A 22,309-nucleotide genomic window follows, 5' to 3' on the forward strand; every position below is an offset into this window, starting at 1 on the left:
AAAGTTTTGATAAGAAGCACTGTGCAAATTTTTAATCTTTAACACCCAAAAAAGGTACGAAAAGCAGAAAAATTTTGGCAACTTTTCGGCAACTTCTTGGAAAAAATAGCAACTTTTTGGCGACTTTTAGACACTTATCGGCAACTTTCTTGGGATTCATCGGCCCCTTGTGGCTAGGCCTACAGAGGAAACATCCAGATAAATTTCTGCAAGTTACTTTCTTCAGGGTAATACCCATAAAAATTGAAAAATAATAACATATTTAGCTCTACAGACATGAAATTTGGTGAAGTTTTGAGGGATGTTCCCCGGTAAACTCGCGTGCAACTGTTCGCTTCCTCATTGGCGGGTCCCGAACAACTGCTCAACGCTCACTGGTTGAAGGACACAAAGGGAATACGATGTTTGGTCAACACGAGTAGCCGTTTGTGGGGAGACACAGGGATCCCGAGACAAAGAACGCCTTCGAGAGGAGACTAGAGTTATTGGTATCCTCGGCTCAAATCATTGCAGAGGGAGCTTGAAATTTACAATTCACGCATGCAATAGTTCGAGAAGTATTAGCAAGGAATCTTAATTACTCGTAACCAGTCGTCTTTTCCTTGAATTGAGCTATCCCCCAAGTTATTTAGATGTCATAATTTGAGACGATGCGAACTGAAGGAAAGAGAACTGATTTGGGTATTCCTCGTGCTTGATCTGTTCTTTTGAAAAATGATTAAGCAATGTGTGAGATTCAATTGGCTGGAAGGAATAACTTCTGCGATTTTAAAAATCGCATTGCGCTATTCTTGTATTATTAAATCTTGCACTAATGCAGGGTCAAAAATAAAAGCAAAAGTGCTTGAATTTGAGCACAGGTTCTCTTTTAATATAACGTCTTTCTTTCCAAAGGCCACAAGCACTGTTCCTTGTAGCCCTGAAATGTATCGAAAACCTAACCAGTTTTTCCAACTTTCTGTCTTCCATTTGTTTTAAACTATTATTGTGTAACATGCAAAACGAAATTAGACAATATGAGATTGCATTTGCTAGTGCTTCTCTTCGATCTTCTCCTGACTGAGAGACAGCAACACTACCACTCATTAAGATTACGGAGCCATGCGGAGAGGGGCCAGCTAAAAAATAATTGCTTGTTGCATTTGTTACTTGTTTTCTACTTATCGCTTCTCGTAGTCCTTCACTGACATACGCACAGGATTTCAAAGCTAAAGAAAAAAACCTTTCACCATTTCCTTGAGCCTTAATCAAAGAATCGATTGTGGTCTACGATAACTTAACATTTAAAAAACCAGCCCATCATTGCAGGAGGCGCAAATCAAAACAAAGTAACTGACAAATTAGCGATTAATTTCACCGTAATGAAAACATCAGTATTTGCTTCTGAACTTTTTACTCCTCGACTATTAATCATAAATAGCTAATCAATCTCCATGTCTGTGTCCGCTTTGGTTTCCTCGCCACCTTCCTGATCTTGATCTTCACTAGGTTTCTCCGCACTTTCTCCTTCTTGGTCCATTTTCTCTTCCGTTGTCGACTCTCCCGTCCCCTCTTCTTTCTTCTCCTCTTCCTTTGGGGGAGGGGGTGGTTCGGCTTTGGGCTTTGGTTTCGGTTTGTTCAAGATCGTGTAGCACGTGTCTTCCAACAGCTACAGAAAAAAAATACGCAAAGCCAAAGACAATTTTCAAGTTGTTCGTTAAGGCGCATGTACCGAAGGCTTTAAACGAAAAACAAGAGTAATTCTTCCGTTACACTCTTATTTCCGCGTACGATCACGTTATTTCAAGTGACTTCGGTTCATGTCGGGGAGAACAATAATCAGACAACACGACAATGCTAGCTTAGTGCCGGGTTAGTGCGTAAACGCTAATCCTCGTAACTCTAATTGGAGGACATTCGACATTTTTAGACTTAAAAGTTAAGAAAGCTTTGCAAAATTAAATGCTGCTTTGCAGGCAAGGACGTGGAGAGCAACCATCTTACAGAAGCATGTGTTTTCATTGCGGGTTTTTTCTTCCACACGAGCTTACCTAGAAAAATACCGAATTTAAAAGGAAAGCAAAAACCACAACTATAGACTCGAGAACGAAGGAAATAAAGGGATCCATACCTTTTTTTCAGAGAGTATAACGGAGGCATACACAGCCGGATCTTGATGACTGGCGACACTGTTCTGTGCACTCCACTTTTCCTGGAACCATTTGTCCTTATCTGCCACAGCATCTTCAACCTTTTTTATTTCTTCTGCTTCGATATGATCGTATTTCTCATCCTGTATGTTGAAGGAAAGACGAAACTTTTAGGAAACTCCATGGTCTGATTATTTATACAAAGTTTAACAAAACCGCGTCCTAAACAATCCTCAATTTAGCTGAATCTTTTATCTGAACATTATTTCGGTGAACAGTATCAAGACGGCCGAAAACTAACAGTGAAAGGAAACTTATTTCATCAAATCAACCCTCTTATAGAGAAAGCCTTAAGTGTCTCTGTCTGGAAGTGTTCCAGGAGCCAAAAGTGGTGGTCAACCGATTTGGCTTAAACTTGGCACAAAAGTTAAGTGTGGTAAGATATTTCAAAAGCTACTTTGGCTCACTTCTCTGACTGTTTGTTCTGGAGTTTCGGGGAGGTCCCATTTGTGGTCTATAGTGCACCAAAAATTCAGCCTTCTAGGTGGCATTTTGAAAGTGCTATAAAACTCCATCAGTAGATTGTGCTGCCAAATGAATCTGGCCATGGACTCTGCTATAGTGGAGCTTTTACTTCATAAATGTAACTCTGTTCTCGAGCGATTAGACAGAAAGGGGCCTGGGGCTAAAGTTAGGTCAAAAACCAAAATTGCTATTTTTCAAAAAACCATAACATTCACCTGCCTTCTTGCATAACTTTCACACCAAATCCATTATGTACTTTAGTGACCCGTTTATCAAAATGCGAGGATCGTGCATCACACATATCTAATACCGCAGTTCAAAATATATGAACTTCATATATTTCATTGTATCCTATAGTAATTAACTTTTCTCTCACAAAGCAGTGGTTTGAACTAAACACATTGTACTAAGAATTTGCGAAATAGAATATTTACAAGAATTATGAACAGAGTAAGCATACAATTTTAATTTTTTTTCCCAAAAAAATCATTTCAGATGCCAAAAAACAGTTGTGTAGCTGAAATTTCTCTCTAAAGCTTTGAAAATAATTCATAATCTTTGGGCGCAGAGTGAATTTGAATTCCAGAATAATTATGTATCACTAGATATTTTGTGTTCTTTGTTGATTTGAATAGGAGAGAAAACGAGTTGAAATTCAAATTAATAATGAAAAAAGCGTCAAAAAACCTCACTGAAAGATGTTTTTGCAAAATTTAAACAGCATTGATCAAAGCTTCCCAAATTCGTTAAAATTGTTAACGTTCTGACGATATCAGCTAAATACAATAAGAGAGATGATAAATCAAACAACAACAAACATATGAAACATATGTGTGAACTGCGGTTATGAGACGATTCTTCGCAAAATTTATCAGCTCAAAATTTATCATCAAGAGATGATAAGTTTTGAGCTCAGTAACGAAATAGAGAAAGATGTCGTTAGTTTTGTTACGAGCGTGGGACGAAGAAACGATGGCTGAGTCCCCATATTAATTAGCAACTAAAACTTACAACCAAAGACACAAGGTGATCTGCCGCATATGCTGTTTGAATTGCAGTCAGACTCTTTCTTTGACATAAATGAAGTATCTCTATGCCCTTGTGAAACAAGCGCTGTAAACTGTAAGAACGGCTTCGTATCTGAGTTTCCGCTGAATTAGGGAAGGTGAAATATGATTCAGTTCCATTTGAAGAAATATTGACAAAAGGATCCAGCCTGAACACTGGAAATTTTGTCTCGTGTATATCTATTTTTTTTCTTTTTTAAATTTTTTCCTATTTTTTTGAGTATAAGAGGGATGTTGAATTTTTCAGTTATACTTTTTTTTAAGGGGGATGATTGATGTCTTTTTATGAGCTGCAGGTATATTTAGCCGCACCAAAAAGCGTCTCTATGAGGCTAGGGAGTAGGCCTTTATAGATTATGCTAGTAGCATTGCTTTTTTTGGCGAAATTATGCTAAAATTATGCTCTTTTTCGCAAATTATGCCCCTTTTTTTAAAATTATGCTCTTTGAAAAAATTGCAAATAAGTCCAAAAAATACATTTTTTAATTAGAAGCCGTTGGTCTACAAGAAAGGAATGTAACAAATCCACAATGAAATTCAAATAAACATGTGGTTCATGTTAACATGCACACCAACATGACCTACAATGTGACTTCCGGTTCCGGTGTACCCCAGACCCGGGCTCAGACCGTTTCAGACGCCGCTCAGTGATTCACAGTGAACTACAAATCCTTTTGCTTGAACTAAAACTTAAAACATCGAATAATGTCACCAAGTGCTTGGGAGTAGAGATGAACAATGATCAAATTGTAGCATCAAAAATGATCCAATAATTATCAAAATATGCGAATTATGCAAGCATTTGGTTACAACGTATATATGAAGTTCATATATTTTGAACCGCGGTATTAGATACGTATGATGCACGATCCTCGCAGTAGAGAGCGCTATTTATGCAATAGCGAAAATCAGACCTGAAAAAAATCAGGCCTGTACGGGATTTGAACCACTGATTACGAATTATTATTACGAATCAACTTAACGGCCTGCTCCCAGTTGGCTTGTTAGCTCAATTGGTAGAGCGCTGCACTAGTATCGCAGAGCCTCAGTAGTTCGAATCCCGTACAGGCCTGATTTTTTTCAGGTATGATTTTCGCTATTGCATAAATACCGCTCTCTACTGCGAGGATCGTGCATCATATGTATCTAATACCGCAGTTCAAAATATATGAACTTCATATATACATTGTATCTGATTTATCATCATGGGTTTATTAGAATCAGCTTAACGGCCTGCTCCCAGTTGGCTTATTAGCTCAATTGGTAGAGCGCTGCACTAGTATCGCAGAGGTCAGTGGTTCGAATCGCGTACAAGCCTGATTTTTTCAGGTCTGATTTTCGCTATTGCATAAATAGCGCTCTCTACTGCGTGGATCGTGCATCATACGTATGCTAGCATAGCTACTTAGCAGAAATTATGCCAGTTTGCTCAAATTATGCCAAAAAGTATGCTAGCTGGGGAGCCAATTTAACACCCCTATGTGTTCAAAATGATCGCATCACGTCGAAACCGTTTCCACAGAAACACACGAAAACCTGTGAATTGGTGTTTAGAAATGACGCCAAATTTGGAGTCATTAGAAATAATCTTTTTTCTCGCGCTCTTTTCTTCCTGTATTTTAGAATGATTTTAGGTAATAACTGTTGCTCTCGTTAAATATAAACCCACTGTGCTCGTTGAAAACTCACACTAAAAACATATGAAGTTCAATGATCCACACTTTACAAAACGATTAACGACCGTGACCTTAGATTGTTCGATGATTACATCAAGCATTGCTGATAATTATCCGGAAAGGTATGAGTTATACAAAGGTTGCGCCTCTCCGGTCTCAGCCAAAAAAAAAGGCGTTAATTGCTTGCTAGAATTGAAAAAACACTTCAACACTTTTAAAATAAGAGTTTTTTTACCCAGTTGCAGTCAAACTCAAAGTGCAGCCGGAATGAAATTAAGAATGAATCTTCACCGCTTTTAACTCAATATAAATTCATATCTTGTAGCATCGGCACTGTTAACTTCAGATAAGAAGTCGCACATGTGAGGAAATGTAGTGTTGTCACATTACTGGTGCCGCTGTCTAGTCGGTTCGTCCTTCTTGTAGTAAATGTAAAGTAATACTGGCGAGATAACCGGCATCATGATTTCCTTCTCTCAAGGAGGCTTTTCAAGCTATCTAACGATGGCAGATTGCCTTAGATTTAATCTCCCAACGAATCAGAATTTCAAGAGAGAAAACCAAATTTTCGAGCAAGATCGTCGGCATTCATTTGCATTGGGCTTCGTTGATGAATATAACTTTGATCTGAGTTCGTATATGATGCCTGACATTAGCAAATGTTTCTTTGACTTCACGTCAAATCGTCATTAATGGAAAATTGCTCTAAAGATCAGTAACTGATAAATGAAACGAGCGAGGTCGAAAAGTATTTTGCTTAAAATTAAAATCCTTCCAAATAGGCAAATACACCACGGCACGGGTAAACACCTGCGGAACTTTATTTCATTTCAAAACTGAAAATCCTCATATACATAATAATGTCAGATTAACACTCAACACATGCACTGTACCAAATTAATGAACGGTACTCTCGTTTTCTTCAGGATCGTGAAGAGAAAAGCCGTACATTTACTCCACTGATGGAGTGAAAACGTAACTGATAAACTCATCCAATGGCTCAAACTGAATGTAACCTGTTCAGCTTCTTTACACCTACACAACTAAACACTTCAGTTCACAAAATTACAAAATAATTTTTCCTTTGCTGCCTTTGACAAAGTAAAAGATATTAAAAACCGATAAAGCTCCCTAAAACACGACGAATGTTCATTGTAAAAGTACGTTGTTCTTAGCTACCAATCTTTAAGATCTCCAGCATTGTTCATTGTCTAGCTTTGAGAGGACGTCCTACGTCTAGCGCAGATGGCTACTTTGAAACAGGTCGTAGGGGTACAAATGCCTACTCGTCTGTAGTACTCAAACAAAGAGAAATCCATTTGATTTCCAAACGGTTCCTTTTAGCCTTGATAAATTGATAAATTGATAGACGACTGCAATTAAGACGTGGAAAAGCAAATGGCGGATCAAATACGCAGCACGTGCGTTTTAAAACTTTGCACATTCCTTATCCGTCCTCTACCGGGAATTAACCACGTGAAATCACCAAAATTTGCGAGCTTAAGGAGTCTGTCAACGAAATACCCGACGAAAAATTATCTAAAATACCATTAGGAACTCAACCCTGCTCATTTCTTTATGCGGAAGCTGAGGTGTGGCACTATAAGAGGCCGTAAACACATTCAACAATTCGCGAAATTCTTACTAAAACAACAAATTCATTTTTTAATCCACGTTTTCTACGGCGTTGCCGTCATTACTGCTTAACGGTCCCTATTTTGAATTAAAATGCCTTCGGTAGAACAAAACTTGAATTGGAAACCAATCTGCTTTTTCTGCTCCCTCGGTTGTTGCAGATGGCGTCTTTCCCTTGAAGCTGATATTCTTGCCTTGCAGGACGAGCTGACGCAAAGAAAAGACGAAACAATTTGAATTGCAGTGGATTCAACTTTAAACTTATCTTGTAAGGGGGCATCCGCAGCGTACACAAGAATGGGTTGAAGGCGCAATTAGCTTGGAACAAAATAAACAGCAACTTCATGATCCACCAATTCTTTTTGCAAATGTTACAATAGTTAAAAATTTGCATCACGATAAACCAGGGCATGGTACAAACAAGGAATATCACAAGCATGTGTAAGAGCGTCATGGTTATTTTACGCTCGCGCTCTGAGGCTCGAACGACGAAGATGTCATCCGTAGACCTGCTAAATCTTCTTAAGATTTTCGTCTGTTTGCGCAGCAAGTACACAATGTTACAGAAAAGCACTGTTGTAACAAACACAACTACATCTACATGAACACAAAAAATTTCATTTCTGAACTTTTCGCCCCACCGTCTTATCCCAAAGATCAGTAAGGCGCAGTAGATCCATAGAATCACCACGCTGATACCGACTCTCTTCTTGGTGATTCTGTGGGGGTAATGAATGGGTCGAGATATCGCCGTGTATCGATCAAACGTTATCAGCAACAGCAGAAGCATCGAGCTGAGGAGCAAATAAGCCGCAGCACTCTGCAAGTCTTTCCTTCTTATGGAGTGCTGCTTCCTAAAGGCTATCGCAAGGCTGTAGTAGGCATCAATGGGTTCCAGCACGCCTCCCACCATGAAATCCACCAGAGCCAGGCTCGCAACAAGAACACAACTCGGCGAAGAACGAAGACATCTCTTTGGATCTTTCAGATACAGAAACATTACAAGACCATTCGAAAATGATGTAATCAACGCTAAGGGTATAGCGAGTATACCTCTTGTCAAGTAAATGTTTAAGATGAATTCGGGCAGTTCTCGGTGTTTCAAAGTCGAGGGTGCCTCATTTGTAGTGTTTATCTCCAATGTATCCGTGCCGTTCATATCCACACGTTCTTGACTTGCCTTGTTCACCTCAAGCCTTATCAAAACTGGCGTTTGTTTAGTTCCTTTCAGCAGTACCCACTCTTGAGTGAAATTTCGAACTGGCGAATTCTCCAGCTGTCTCTCTTAATCAGAAACCAACATGGGTATTGAAAGGTTCTAACAAGCAGAGTAGACAGATATGAACAGAATGTTAAAACGTGAGCGCTTTAACTGATCTGCGATGTTTTAATTTTTAGAGCACGTTCTTGACGAATGACGAACAATCGACATTTGATATCGCCTCTTGTCTCACGAAATTCTACCCAAATGCCCTTGACCGGGTGCAAACGACTTAATCAGAGCAATTCTTATCGAGGAAAGAAAACAAAACACTTAAATGCATTACTGGTTCTGAATAGCGGATTATAGCACTGAAGGGCAAGTTTTAGTAATTGGGCCCTGTGTTTATTTAAGGCTGGGATTCACTGGGACATAAAAAAAGATCGAATGATTTAATTAGTTACATCATAACTGATTGGCGAAGATAAAGCTGAAGATGAATAAACTCCAGGAACGAGAATGCATTGACACTAGCTGTCATTCGTTATCTTGAGCTGTGTTACCATTTCGCTAACCTATTACAAATTACAATTGGGTACACTGTATGAAAAAAAAAAGAGACTAATCCACTATCCATCCACACCAATTTAAGCTGGCCGCGGTAAGCAGAAACACTTCTTTTAATTTAGTTGCATCAAGTTCCGCTGAAGGTTTAAGCGAGGTCTCTAGATTGCTAAGGGTTATCACGTCCATTGAAATGCCGCTACCGCGAGTCTCCTCATTGTTTAAGTTACCCTCCGAAAAAAAAAAAAGAACCTTCTTTGAAGTAACAAAGGTAATAAGTTGATATCAACTTACTGAGGCACAAATAAATGAAATAGAAAAAATAACGATCACTTCATTGTAAACTTTTACTAACCTAGAGCTACGGGAATCCTGTAGCCTGCGAGAAAGCACGCCTTAAGAATTTAAGCAATAGAACACATTTTACCGGACTCTAAACTTGATAAAGCCATGCGAAACTTCTGGAAGAACATGAGGAAGGCTTATAAATCACAAGCCGAAGGTGAGTAAGTGTTGGCGAGATATCTGCACGGGGTCTAGCGCTGATATTATTAATAGTACCAGGCCTCCGACATACCCCTCCCCGACTCGTCGCCAATCTTCCCGAAGGTGGGAAAACGCGCGTCAATAATGAGGGCGCGCTCGCAGGCTAATAATTTCCACGTTTCTTCAACATAATAGGCCGTATATTTCACGGCTTGTGAGGTAAGCATTTCGATGGTTATGAGTAACCGGGCGGTAGGGCTGAGCTTCACCCACAGTTGGAAGTCCAAAATTCCGTGATAAATGTATTGGAGCCTCCACTCAAGGAACATGATCGGGACTAGAAAAAGTGTCCCCTACACGAACCAGTTCCTCCACCCAAGGTCCCTTTGCAAGGTTCTTGAGTTATTGGTATCCTCGGCTCAAATCATTGCAGAAGGAGCATGAAATTTACAATTTACGCATGCAAAAGTTCAAGAAGTATTAGCAACGAATCTTCACTACTCGTGACCAGTCTTCTTTTCCTTGAATAGAGCTATCCCCCAAGTTATTGAGATGTCATAATTTGAGACGATGCGAAGTGAAGGAAAGAAATCACCGATTGAGTGTTCCTTGTGCTTGATCTGTTCTTTTAAAAAATGATTAAGCAATGTGTGAGATTCAATTGGCTGGAAGGAATAACTTTTGCGATTTTGCGCTATTCTAGTGTTATTTAATCTTGCACTAATGTAGGGTCAAAAATGAAAACAAAAATGCTTGAATTTAAGCACATGTTCTCTTTTAATATAACGTCTTTCTTTCCAAAAGCCACAAGCACTGTTCCTTGTAGCCCTGAAATGTACCTAAAACTTAACCAGTTTTTCCAACTTCCTGTCTTCTCTTCGTTTGTTTTAAACTATTATTGTGTAATACGCAAAACGAAATTAGACAATATGAAAATGCATTTACTAGTGCTTCTCTTCGACCTTCAACTGACCAAGAGAAAGGAACACTACCACTCATTAAGATCACGGGGCCACGCGGTGAGGGACCCAGCAAAAAAATAATTGCTTGTTGCATTTCTTACTTGTTTCCTACTTATCGCTCCTCGTAATCCTTCACTGACATGCGCCCTGGATACGCCTTACGCTTTACGCGTTAACCAAAGAATCGCTTGTGGTCTACGATGACTTAAAATTTAAAAAAACCGCTCCATTATTGCAGGAGGCACAATCAAAACAAATCAACTGACAAATTAGAGAATAATTTCACCGTAATGAAAACATCAGTGCTTGCTTCTGTACTTTTTACTCCTGATTGTTAATCATAAATAGCTAATCAATCTCCATGTCTGCGTCAGGTTTGGTTTCCTCGCCACCTTCCTGATCTTGATCTTCACTAGGTTTCTCCACAATTTCTCCTTCTTGATCCATTTTCTCCTCCGTTGTCGACTCTCCCGTCCCCTCTTCTTTCTTCTCTTCTTCCTTTGGGGGAGGCGGTGGTTCGGCTTTGGGTTTCGGTTTCGGTTTGTTCAAAATCGTGTAGCATGTGTCTTCTAACAGCTACAGATAAAAATACGCAAAGCCAAAGACAATTTTCAAGTTTTTCGTTAAGGTGTATGTACCGAAGGCTTTAAACGAAAAACAAAAGTAATTCTTCCGGTACACTCTTATTTCCGCGTACGATCACGTTATTTAAAGTAATTTCGGTTCAAGTCGGGGAGAACAATAATCACACAACACAATAATGTTAGCCTTGTGCCGGGTTAGTGCGTAAACGCTAATCCTCGTAATTCTAATTGGAAGACATTCGACATTTTTAGACTCAAACGTTACAAAGCTTTGCAAAATTAAATGCTGCTTTGCAGGCAAGGACGTAGAGAGCAACCATCTTACAGTAGCATGTGTTTTCATTGCGGGGTTTTTTCTTTCGCACGAGCTTACCTAGAAAAATACCGAATTTAAAATGAAAGCAAAACCCCTAACTATACGCTCAAAAACGAAGGAAATAAAGGGATCCATACCTTTTTTTCAGAGAGTATAACGGAGGCATACACAGCCGGATCTTGATGACTGGCGAGACTGTTTTGTGCACTCCACTTTTCCTGGAACCATTTGTCCTTATCTGCCACAGCATCTTCAACCTTTTTCATTTCTTCAGCTTCGATATGATCGTATTTTTCATCCTGTATGTTGAAGGAAAGACGAAACTTTTAGGAAACTCCATGGTCTGATTATTTATACAAAGTTTAACAAAACCGCGTCCTAAACAATCCTCAATTTAGCTGAATCTTTTATCTGAACATTTATTTTGGTGAACAGTATCAAGAAGGCCGAAAGCTAACAGAGGAAGGAAACTTATTTAATCAAATCAACCCTCTTACAGAGAAAAGCTTAAGGACCGTTTAAACCGTTTCAACATTTGCTTCAACATGCATTCAACACTTCGTTGAACCAAATGTTCGGTGCGCTTTAACAGGTCGTCCAACATTGTTGAAAACGTTGAAAGCTTGTTGAAAGCGTGTTAATCATGTTTAAATCGGTTCAAACTTTCATTCGACATCGATTCAACTTTTCCTTTTAAACCCGTTTAAAAGGCCTCCGCACAACTTTGTTTATAACATAACCAAAGTAAAGCGCGCGCTCTGATTGGTCAATTTAGCGTCCCCCATTTGCCCATGGGTGTACGCTGCTGACGTGAGCAAATGCAAAGACTATTTTTCCGCGCGCGCTTGTTTTTTTCTGGTCGCGTAAGATTTGTTAAATAAAAGGGAACTCTTTAGCTACAATGCATCAATGTTATGTTATAAAACAAATGGTAAACACCACAGCGTACTCTATTGAGTTATGGATGCACTTGGGAGGTTTGCTAAGCACTCAAGAAGCTAGAGTCGCTCTCGGCTATCGCCTCGAGCGACTCTTACGCTTCTTTCGTGCTTAGCAACCTCCCGCGTGCATCCATAACTCAATAGTGTACGCTGTGGTGTTTACCATTTGTTAATTTTGCGTTTAACATTTGCCCGACATCCGTTGAGCAAATTTTGTTCAAATGTTGAAGCCGTTTAAACGGGCCTTTAGGCCCAGTGATTGCGTCAACCCGTGGTTTAGGTTACACTATGTCTTTGTCGCCTAGTTTGTCGATGACGCTTTTCAAATTCATGCATCGACGACTTTTTCCAATTGCTGAAACATCATAAATTTGGACCAGTTGGCAGGGCGTTCAGTTTAACGGTTTCCCCTCACGTAGCAAGTTTGGCTTATCACTTTACCTTCTGTGCATAAAGCTCAAGAATTTTCCTGATTTGCTGGATACTCTTTCCAAGCTCATCAAACGCAGCGGGTCTTTTGGTAGCCTCGGATAACCTCTTCTCTACCGGGTCTCCCAATTTCTGTACAAAATATTGAAAAACAAAAAGCAGTCGTCAGTATCTTTGAAGGTTTACTCTGTGATGAAAACACTGCACTCCATGTCAGTGACGTTCTTTTCGTTCAAAGCGTTGAACACTTGCATTATAACAATTATAGGGGATTGATTTCACTCTCTAATTTCCAAGAGTGACCACGAAGAAATGAAATGGCACCCACAATTTAGCAAACATTTTAGAGGAAACCAATAAACAGAAAAGAGGAAAATATAGTGTAAACTTTGATTCACATCAAATTCTAACAACTATAGCTTACTCCAAGCGATCACTTTGCAAAAGGGGGGCGAATTAGCCAAACGGCGCGATGGTAACGACGGAGTGGAAAAGCGCGGGAGTTTACCGAGATCTTACGACTAAAAAGGCGTTCTTTGTGGGTCAACTCGTAAAAAAAAGGGTGAACATGGGAAAGATAACTGTCCTCTCGTAAAGCAACAGAAGCTGCTCACTACTGTTTTACCTTCAGCTCGGCAAGCTTGTCATGGTAAACTTTCTTCGATTGGTTTTCGCCTTCTTCATAAAGCCAGTCTTCTGTTACCGAGAGTAACTCTGAGAACTTCTCCCTTGCCTGCGAAGCAAAGTATAAGGAACTATCAAGTACCTGTTCATTTTTAGCAGTTTTTGTCGTTCTTTTTTTCACTAGCCTGCTTATATATTGTTTGTGACGTTCAAAAACATCCTTCTCAAAAATGGCCACCAGAATGTTGAAAATCTTCATAGCAGGTCGAAAAAGATATCCACAAGTAAACACTGAAAATATCATATACATGCTGTACAGTGACTTTCAACTGAAGGTCGAAAGTATTCCAGGACTGATTACTTTTTACTTGACTTTGCTTTGTGATTGGTCCAGAAAACTCGCGCTACTCTCTTAACCAATCCGATGCAACTTAATGGCGACTTGGTTGCGCGCGTTTTCCCGCGCTTTCGGCAGTCAAGTTGGTTTCACTAAAGGTATTTTGATATCATCTCATCGGCCCTTGTGATGACATTTACTTTAGAGTTTGGTCTTACGTCACACTATCGAAAAGGGCTCTAATATTGAAATAACTACAATCATCGGAGAAATGACAATCTGGAAGTATTCAAGTCTGCATAACTTTGTATCAACGGGGATGGGCTATATTAAACCCGGGCCGACAGCTTGAAACTGATTCAGTCATGGACTGTCGAACGAGTTTGCTTTGTTTCTCTCCTAGTTCTTCATTGTGATCTATTTAAATGAGACACAATACACTTTTTTTAAGTTCTGAAGCGCTCCATTGTATGTTACCTCATCTGTGATGTATTTCTGGAGTTGATCGTACAATTTTCCTCGCATGTCATACACGTACGATTCCACAGCATTCTTGGCAAATCCTTTTTCTTTCTCTAGCTTGTCCTGCAGTACCATTTGGCACTGAAAAAGGAAACGAACGCATCTTCAAATAAAAATAAACGCCAATTTCTCCGTGTAAGCCACAGATAAGTAAGGGAATATCTAATCCGTTCTTGGGCGTTAAAAAAGGTTTGGCTGTATTCGCATTTTCCAGTTTTCTTTATATACGTTTTAAGATCTGACAAGATATAAAAATAGTGTAGAACTCGTCTGAAACATAAAACAATCCCTTCATGTGTCCCTAACTGTATCAAGTCAAAATATCAACAAGATTTTGGATTATAAGGGGACATAAATGTACTTTTTCACGAAATGAAAAAGGAAAACCTCGACAAATACTGCTCTATGCGAGGAGTGCTAAGTCCACAAAGAGAGAGCATCTCTTGGTAGCTGACCTCTTTTTCGATGGCATCCTGTAGTTGGGACTTTGTAAGTCCAGGCACTTCAGTCTCCACTCTGAGTTCCACTGTTTTGACTTGTTTTTTCTTTTTTGCTGGAACACCGTTCTCTTTTTTTCCTTTGCTGTCTTTAGCATCTTTCCCTTCATCTTCTTTGTTGCTGGAATCCCCATCTTTTGGATCTTTCGTTTCTGATGTCTGTAAAAGATAAGAACACAAATGTGTTCATCACACTGCATTGTGCTGAAAGTTTCAAACTGCATCATTAAGTTAAACTAGCGTAAAAACTAGAGAACAACTTTCATTTAGTGCCGACCGTTCTGACGTTCTTCACTATTTAACTCTTCATAATCTGATAGCTAATTCTCATCTCCAGCTGCTACATATTTCCTTGTAAATCAGTTACCAGAATTTGGTGCTGGATTAAGAAAGCAGTTTCTCACTGATACGTTTGAGTAACAACAGCAACAACGATATTGATAACAAACAAACGAATAAAGCGCATGGTTTCTTGAATTTGTTTCCGCGATTCTCTCCGTGTAAAAGACAGCTATTGACGTGATCTCGCAATTACCATTACAAGTATTAATGGACTAGCATTCGTTTTAAATATAAACTACCTCAGTGTCCATCGGCTCAATTGTAGCTTCTTTATCTTGTGATTCACTGGATTCATTGGATTCATTAGATTCCTGTGTTCCTTGAGCATTCTATGATGAAATTCTTCCCATTAGGATTAACAGCAATGCATGTCATTCGTCACTGAACAGTTCTACACCCAGGGCTTAAGAGAACAGCTCGTAAACGGACAATGTTCGGTCAAAAATAACCTTTACCTGTCAAATCCTTGGAGAGGCAAACATTTTGTCCGGTCGAAGGAAGGGGGAAGAGGAATTCTATGGAGATGTGACGTACTAGATGACTGTACGGCCAAAAATGGACTGTCCCACCCCCTCCCCTCTCCTTCCTTTTGATTCTCACTCGCCCCTTGATACAAATTTCTTTCTCCCTCAGCCTTCCTCTGCTTTACTAATCAAATGTAATTTCGCTAAGAGAACAATGAGCACTTACTCGCCAAAGTTAAGCCACTGCAGGCTACTTGCCTTGAGGCCAGATAAAATATTCATTAGTGTTGTATGTGGTTTGATGACATGTGGTTCAATGACTCAAAACTAGACAGAATAGTTCCCCGTACAGCAGTCTTGGACCCTACATAGCACCCAGAGATGCAAAAAACGCAGACAGATGAATTCTTACTGTACCTCGGGTGCGGCAGCTTCCCCAGTTCCTTCTTTGGTCTTCTCTCCTTGTCCCTCAACTTCCATTGACTCTGCTTCTGGCTCTGTGGCTGGAGGTAATTTTTCTACCAAGCTTGCATTGACAACATTTAGTACACCATGGATATCCAAACGAACTTTTACTTTGATTTTCGATGATTCTCCCTCTTTATTGGGAACAACGTCTTTGATCGAGAACCGACCTAAAATTAGGAAATATGCTTAGAACAACGCTCATTTTTCCATGGCAATGCCTTACTTTGTGATTGACCCCGAACTAAAACTTTTATTTTTTCCTTTGCTTCATATTGAACATCCCCGGGCTGGAACAACATTTTGTTTAACCCTTTACACCCTCCATCAGTATGCATATTCTCCATACTATTCTCTATACATTTCTAAGGTGTTGCTGAGGAGAATCTGTTGAACAATCAAGAGCTTCTTTGGTTGTTGATCATTTCCTTCATTCTCCTGACCTTAATGTGTGATTCAGGGATGATATTGTGAGAAGAGATTAGATGCTGATCACTCTATTGGGGTCAGAGGGTTAAAAGTTTATACCTCAAAAGGAACCTTTGGGTACAAAAAAATGCCTCAAGTTGTGAAGTGAAGAATACCCTTTATTAGTATAGTTGCTCTGCTGATTATAGAGATGTGGTGCACTGACTGGTTGAGAATTGCATCATATCTTCCAAAAATCACTTTGCACTCTCTATAACAACCTAGTGCAAGGTGATTATGGCAGGAGAGCCAAATTCCAAAATGGCTGCATCGCACTTTGACACTTGTCACCAAGGAAGATGCCATAAAATTTGGAGTGACACTTTTAAAAGAAAGATATGAGGTATTTGCACACTGAATGAAGTAAACCTATCAAATTTTAAAGGAAACTGGTTCTTTATTTAGATACCAGTGATCAAAATGGCTTCCATGTTACATCAAATATTTACAAAAGAACAATATTCACATGGCTCTTGGCATATAATTGATAATTACCCAGAAAGTTTTCACTGGGACACCCAATCCTAGACACTCCGCTAAAGCTCCTTTGTCAACAACACTTACCAATAAAACCATCTTTTAGTGGTAGCTTTGTATTTTTTGCGTAGCTAGCTTCTAAATCGAATGGTTCTTTTCGATAAAATGTCAGCATCTTTGAGAAAGGGAAAGCATGGTTAGGAGCAAACACCTCCATCTCCCTACACAATAAAAATGCAATAAAATATCAACTCAAAAACCATTTTCACAAATTGCACTTAAGGAATTTATTATTGTTATGCATCACTATCAGTGCCAGAGCAGCTGTGCACCCACCCCTCCCCTAACACAACAGTAACCTTAACTTGTTGCCAGTTGACTGTTGTTGGATACTGACACTGATCCACCATTACTACATGTGACAAAACACTCAGAAAGAAGCAGTCACATATCACTTTCTTAGAGGATTCCAACAAATGTAGATATGGAGTTGTCACTTTAACAGTCAAAAGCTTATTTAGATCACTTCCTCTATTCTTGTGACCTTACATTTATGTGCACTTGTAAGGAAACAGTAGATACTAGTCACTCTTTCAAGCAATTTTCTGTGAAGTGTTGAAAATAATCAGGCTCTGCCTTAGTTTAGCTCAATCAACTTTTTAAACCAATTACAAAATTTTTTTTTTCACACTAGGTGCAGTTTGATTGTTCTTAACTTATATTCCTACTGGTTGACTTTCATATGATTAGTCATTGTCATTATCAGAAGTTTACAACCTAGAAGGATTTATGTATGTCCAAGAGTTCATGTTTCTTGGAGCAGGAGTCTAACCAATCAGAATTTACATAATTATCCATGGGCCAATGAACCAATCAAAATACATTTATACAGGGTTCGACACTTGGCTACCTGCATCACTAGCCACTGGGCTAGTGATTTCTAAATTTACTAGCCCGAAACACAATTTGGTAGCCCAGATCAATTTCCCTCAAGGTCTACTTCAAACTCACAAACGTTCCTCTGAACTTACTGGCAAGGTCTTTAAAAATGACAAAGAACAGTACAAACACTTCAAGTGTGAGGCGATCGTGCGAGGTGATGTGCAAGGCATCGCAACATTGGTAAGCACAGAGTCTAGGATCTAGCGATGTTTACGATTGACACGCAAGACAAAAAAAGACGCCATGAATTAGATGAAAGGCTTCTGCTGTCTTTCTTGGTATTATCAATAAAATTTGAACTTTATTGTTTTTTTTTTTTTTTAATCAACTGTAAACTTCAAGTAAACTAATTATTCATATAAGTTCTTTCAATTTTTCTACTAGCCAGTGGACTATTAAACGTGGTTTTTCACTAGCTGGATCAAATTTTTATTAGCCTTGGGCTACCGGGCTAGTGGAGATGTCGAACCCAGTTTAAACTTCTGTCATTATTTTGTTTTTTCTTTTCTCACCCAATTGAAATAGTGGCTACATGCACATACAAAACATGAACCATGTATTGGAAATGATTGAAAATTGGCTGTATGATAATGCATAAATTTCTAGTGTTTTGATTGATTCATAGCCCATGGTATCTTGCCCCATACACTACAGACTTTAAATACAGACTACTTGTCACTGACAAGATCCACAGCACTAAGACTACTTAAGATTTCAGATATGTATCTTAAGTCTTTTTTAAAGAACTTAGACCAGTTACCAGTACCGGCAAGTTCCTCCTGTAAACTACCAGTACTAAGGCTGGTTTTCCAAATGTTTGAAAAAATAAGACAATCTGTTTTCTAGGACCCCAAGAATATGTTAGTTTATGAAAATGCAAATCATACAAAGAGGAAAACTTTTGAAGGGTTTCAGTTTCATTGGTTACATTTTAGCAATCATTAACATTTTTACTGTTGGAGACAAAGCGACGTTTTAGCTCTTGAACCACATTATCAAAAACTTGACTCTGAATCAGCAAAATACAAAAATGGAAAAAGCTATAATATTATGTTAAAAAAAATAAATAAATAAAAAAACTATGGGTGGGATTTTTCCAACAAAAGAATACCAGCATTCACAACAAGTAAACAACCAATTTTCTTACCCTTCATCCTCAGTGTTTTGTGACTTCCAGGTTAGCACAACTGGATATGGTGTTACATCATTGACAACAAAATCTCGTACTCTGAAGGTTGGTGATAACATGGCACACTGCAGAGCACAACCGCGAGCCACAGCCTCATCTGCATTCAGAGTGGTACTGACATCCTTATCAAAGATTGCTTTTATCACATCTTTAACAGCAGGAATACGTGTGCTGCCACCAACAATCTCAATAGCCTCTACATCAGCCATCTTGAGCCCTGCAATTAAATTTTTGAACATGGTCATGAATTTGACCCTGTCTGCCTTGCATTAAAATTTTCCTATTTTGTTCCAGTGCTCAAAAATTTCAGCTAACTATACAGATCCCATTTTCTGTACTGATTCCCAAGTAAATTACATGTATATTTTGCTGACTCAAGTCAGCCAAATTTATGGACTGCAGAAGAAAGAAGCCCATACAAAATTTTCAAACTACCCTAACTAGTAAGCCAAAAGTTGCTGACAACTGCTGAAGTTCAGCCAGCCTGATTCCAGGATTGTCCAATAATTTCTGCAACTACAGGTTTTATCTTGACTTGGTCACTGGTGGTGTGATGAAAACACATGCACCTTGACTGCTTTCCATTTTTAAGAAGACCTAACTACATTACAATCAACGAAACTAGACCAAATTTGGTGCTCATAAAATTGAAAAAGCTCAAAAAACTTGTGATTAAATGTCAAATCTTTTGTAGGAAGTTCTAGAAAACATAAGTTCTTTGCAGTAGGAGACCATAGACAATAAAAAAACAGAAAGCCAACAAGTAAATTCTGAATACATACAACAATGTTACCAGTACCTGATTTTTCCATCAGTGATTTCAGAGTAACTTCTAATCCCTGTAAGTAGCTGGAAATCTTTTCTTCAAAATCAGTTCTAAAAAAAGGGATGACATCACAATTATTGAATTATCTACGACTTGTAGCACAATCATGGTGCCCATTTGTGTAACAAAAGGCATTTTTATGAAAATGTGGCAAGTGTGCCAAAAATGTTATTGTTTGCTAGTTAAAAGCCAGTTATCATCATAACAGCATTTTTAGTGAGTTTTGCGATGTTTGTAAGATTTTTAAAGCGAAGTTATCAAATACCCACAATCCTCTGTGGGCATGGCAGTGACACTTTCACTTGATTTCACTGGCTATAACGATTAAAATGCAACATATAAATATATTTCAACACTATCTGGATTTACAAAGAGGCAATATTTTCTTCATTGACATCCATAGGGACTTTGTAAATGTTATTTCTTTTTCTCTTTAGTTCTCCACACACATGTTGCACAGTTCCGGCAAGAACAAATGCACTTTTTTTTCTGTCATGATTTCGATTGTAATACTTTCTGTCAGCTTCTTTCTTTTTCTCTGTCTTTTTTTTCTCTCCTTTTTCATCTTTTCAGCACTTGAAGAGCTTTTCTTATTGCCATTCATCTTTGAAGAACTCCTTTGTTTCCGCTATGTTCAAGATTGTGAAATCGGGTAGATAGTAAGAACTGAAGTAGGCATAGCAATCCAGCACGTGTTTTAGACCCTGAATTGTCCACAAAACACCCCACATATTCAGGAGAGGTTACAAAGGAGCCTTCGATGTTTACACCTCGATTTGAATGGAAAATTAGGGGTTTGAGAGCTTCGTCCTGTGCAGTTTTCTGTGCAGAGCGGGTTTGAAATTTGATTGTTACACTTTGATAAACACTAGGCGAGAGGGAATATAGGTTTCTGATTTGGTTTATTTCATATATCTTTGTTTGTATTGTACATAAGGCTTTGAAACTTTGGGGATTTTGTGTTTGATTACATGAACTGTGTTGTGGAAATGTCTAGGCAGCCAAGGTGACCTGGAAGCTGAGATATGCACTGTTAACTGGGTAAGTAGTATTTAATTTTCGTTGATACTTATTGACAAGAACATCGTTTCCGAATTGGGAAATCACGAATTTCATCCTTGCTGTTGCTTATTTTGAAGAAATAGCTTTACAAGGGGATAAATAGGTCTATGAACCTTACTCACACAAATCAAGTTCATTTCTAGGTCGGCGGTCAAGTTGCTAGACCCGCACTTGTATGATGCAAAGCTCTGTTGGATCTACAGCGTTACACAAGCAGACAACGGCAACGAGAATTCAAGTTATTCATGTTGTTTTAAAAACGGACATTGAACGCTGTCACTTTGCACACAGTGTACTTTGGTCCTACTCAATAAATGGATGTAATGGAAGTTTCAAATTGTTATGGTTTTAAGCACAAAATTTAGCCTTCTTCCTATATTTATGCAAATGAGATGTTACACATTACACCGAAAATAAGGGTATATTTGCAGTAATCTTCAATATTTTTCCACTCCTGAATTATTTCAAGTGAGAATATAGTGATGTTTTATTGAACTACAATCATTGTAGCAAAAAAAGGGCAAGTTTTGAGACAATCCGCCATTTGCTGATCAAGATTTTGATCTTTTTATTTGAACAGCCCCGAATGGGTACCATGATTGTGCTACAAGTCCTACCTACACACATGAAAGTTCAAGAGCAACAGCATTTCAAACACCCTGGATATTCATAAATTTGTAATATGAACCCAAAGAACATCGCAGAGATCAATTTTTTCTTGCACCACTAACCTACTATACTACAGATAGCTGGTTCCCAGTGTTCAGTTAGTATTAAGGTGGCTCACAATAGTTTTAGGACTGGGTTCTAGCTCCGCGAATCACGCGCGTCACTCGCGGGATTTTTAAAAGCCATGTAGGAGGTAAACAAACATGGCGGCGCGTAATTTTTTTTGCCGAACTCTATTCACGTCTAGTTTTCAGGGTAAATCGCATTTTTACGAAACTTTTAGCCGCCAAAAGTCTTTATTTGTACTATTAGCTAAAGAAAATAATGCTTGCCGATCGGCATATGTTGTGCCGAGAAGAAAATTTTATAGTTTTTATGTACGCGCTGCGATCGATCGTGAGGACCCTGGAGTGGACTCCGAAATTCCCGAGACCAAACCAAGCACACTTTTACTCCTTTATCTTTCCTGGGGCGGCTTTGTATGTGGCTTTAGTTTACTTAATCCATCGGTGGTCTATGCGGGAGAAAATGACGAAAACTCCGTCTGTGCCAATTCTGGTCGCCATAAAGGTCGTTTTGCGACGAAAAGACGCTTGAGCGTGTTGAAAAACCTTGCAAGGGTAAGTGAGAAAAAATCCCAGGAAAAACAAAATGATACGGAGGAAGAGGACATTGAGCCCCCCAGGAAAACAGTGACTAGGTCAAAGCAGGTAAGTTCTTTTTTGGACCAGTAAATTGTAACAAATAAAATTGAAGATATCGCCGTTTCTTTCGAAGACTTCAAAAGTAATCATTCTCTATTCATAGCAAAACATAGAGGAAGAGGACGCTCAAATGTTATCAGGCACACGAATCGTCAGCATGGAAGTGCTAAAAAATGACCTCAAGTCTTGTTTACATTGTCAAGCAG

General features: G+C 38.9%; 2 protein-coding genes across 4 annotated transcripts in view; both read right to left on the reverse strand.

Annotated features, from left to right (window-relative positions):
• Nucleotides 1–844: 844 nt before the first annotated feature.
• Nucleotides 845–22,309, reverse strand: part of LOC111322419 (97 kDa heat shock protein) — a 31,045-nt gene continuing 9,580 nt past the window's right edge. Inside the window, exons 9-19 of one of the 3 annotated variants that reach the window (XM_088732659.1) lie at nucleotides 19,642–19,718; nucleotides 18,801–19,059; nucleotides 16,799–16,932; nucleotides 15,719–15,936; nucleotides 15,077–15,166; nucleotides 14,454–14,654; nucleotides 13,954–14,079; nucleotides 13,141–13,248; nucleotides 12,528–12,647; nucleotides 2,111–2,272; nucleotides 845–1,648 (exon numbers count right to left, since the gene is read on the reverse strand). In XM_088732659.1, coding sequence (XP_088588785.1) covers nucleotides 1,421–1,648; nucleotides 2,111–2,272; nucleotides 12,528–12,647; nucleotides 13,141–13,248; nucleotides 13,954–14,079; nucleotides 14,454–14,654; nucleotides 15,077–15,166; nucleotides 15,719–15,936; nucleotides 16,799–16,932; nucleotides 18,801–19,059; nucleotides 19,642–19,718 — 1,723 coding nt within the window. In that variant the 3' untranslated portion in view covers nucleotides 845–1,420. Of the gene's footprint in view, nucleotides 1,649–2,110; nucleotides 2,273–10,009; nucleotides 10,822–11,282; nucleotides 11,445–12,527; nucleotides 12,648–13,140; nucleotides 13,249–13,953; nucleotides 14,080–14,453; nucleotides 14,655–15,076; nucleotides 15,167–15,718; nucleotides 15,937–16,798; nucleotides 16,933–18,800; nucleotides 19,060–19,641; nucleotides 19,719–22,309 lie in introns of those variants that run through there. The other 2 variants (XM_088732660.1, XM_022925498.2) reach the window with 2 other exon arrangements.
• Nucleotides 6,196–9,870, reverse strand: LOC111322408 (histamine H2 receptor-like). Its single transcript, XM_022925487.2, has 2 exons — nucleotides 7,674–9,870; nucleotides 6,196–7,239 (listed from the first exon to the last, which is right to left on the reverse strand). The coding sequence occupies exons 1-2, from the start codon at nucleotides 8,189–8,191 to the stop codon at nucleotides 7,101–7,103; spliced, it is 657 nt and encodes a 218-aa protein (XP_022781222.2). The 5' UTR covers nucleotides 8,192–9,870; the 3' UTR covers nucleotides 6,196–7,100.

This window comes from Stylophora pistillata, chromosome 9 (genome assembly GCF_964205215.1).
Source record: "Stylophora pistillata chromosome 9, jaStyPist1.2, whole genome shotgun sequence".
Classification (NCBI taxonomy): Eukaryota; Metazoa; Cnidaria; class Anthozoa; order Scleractinia; family Pocilloporidae; genus Stylophora; species Stylophora pistillata.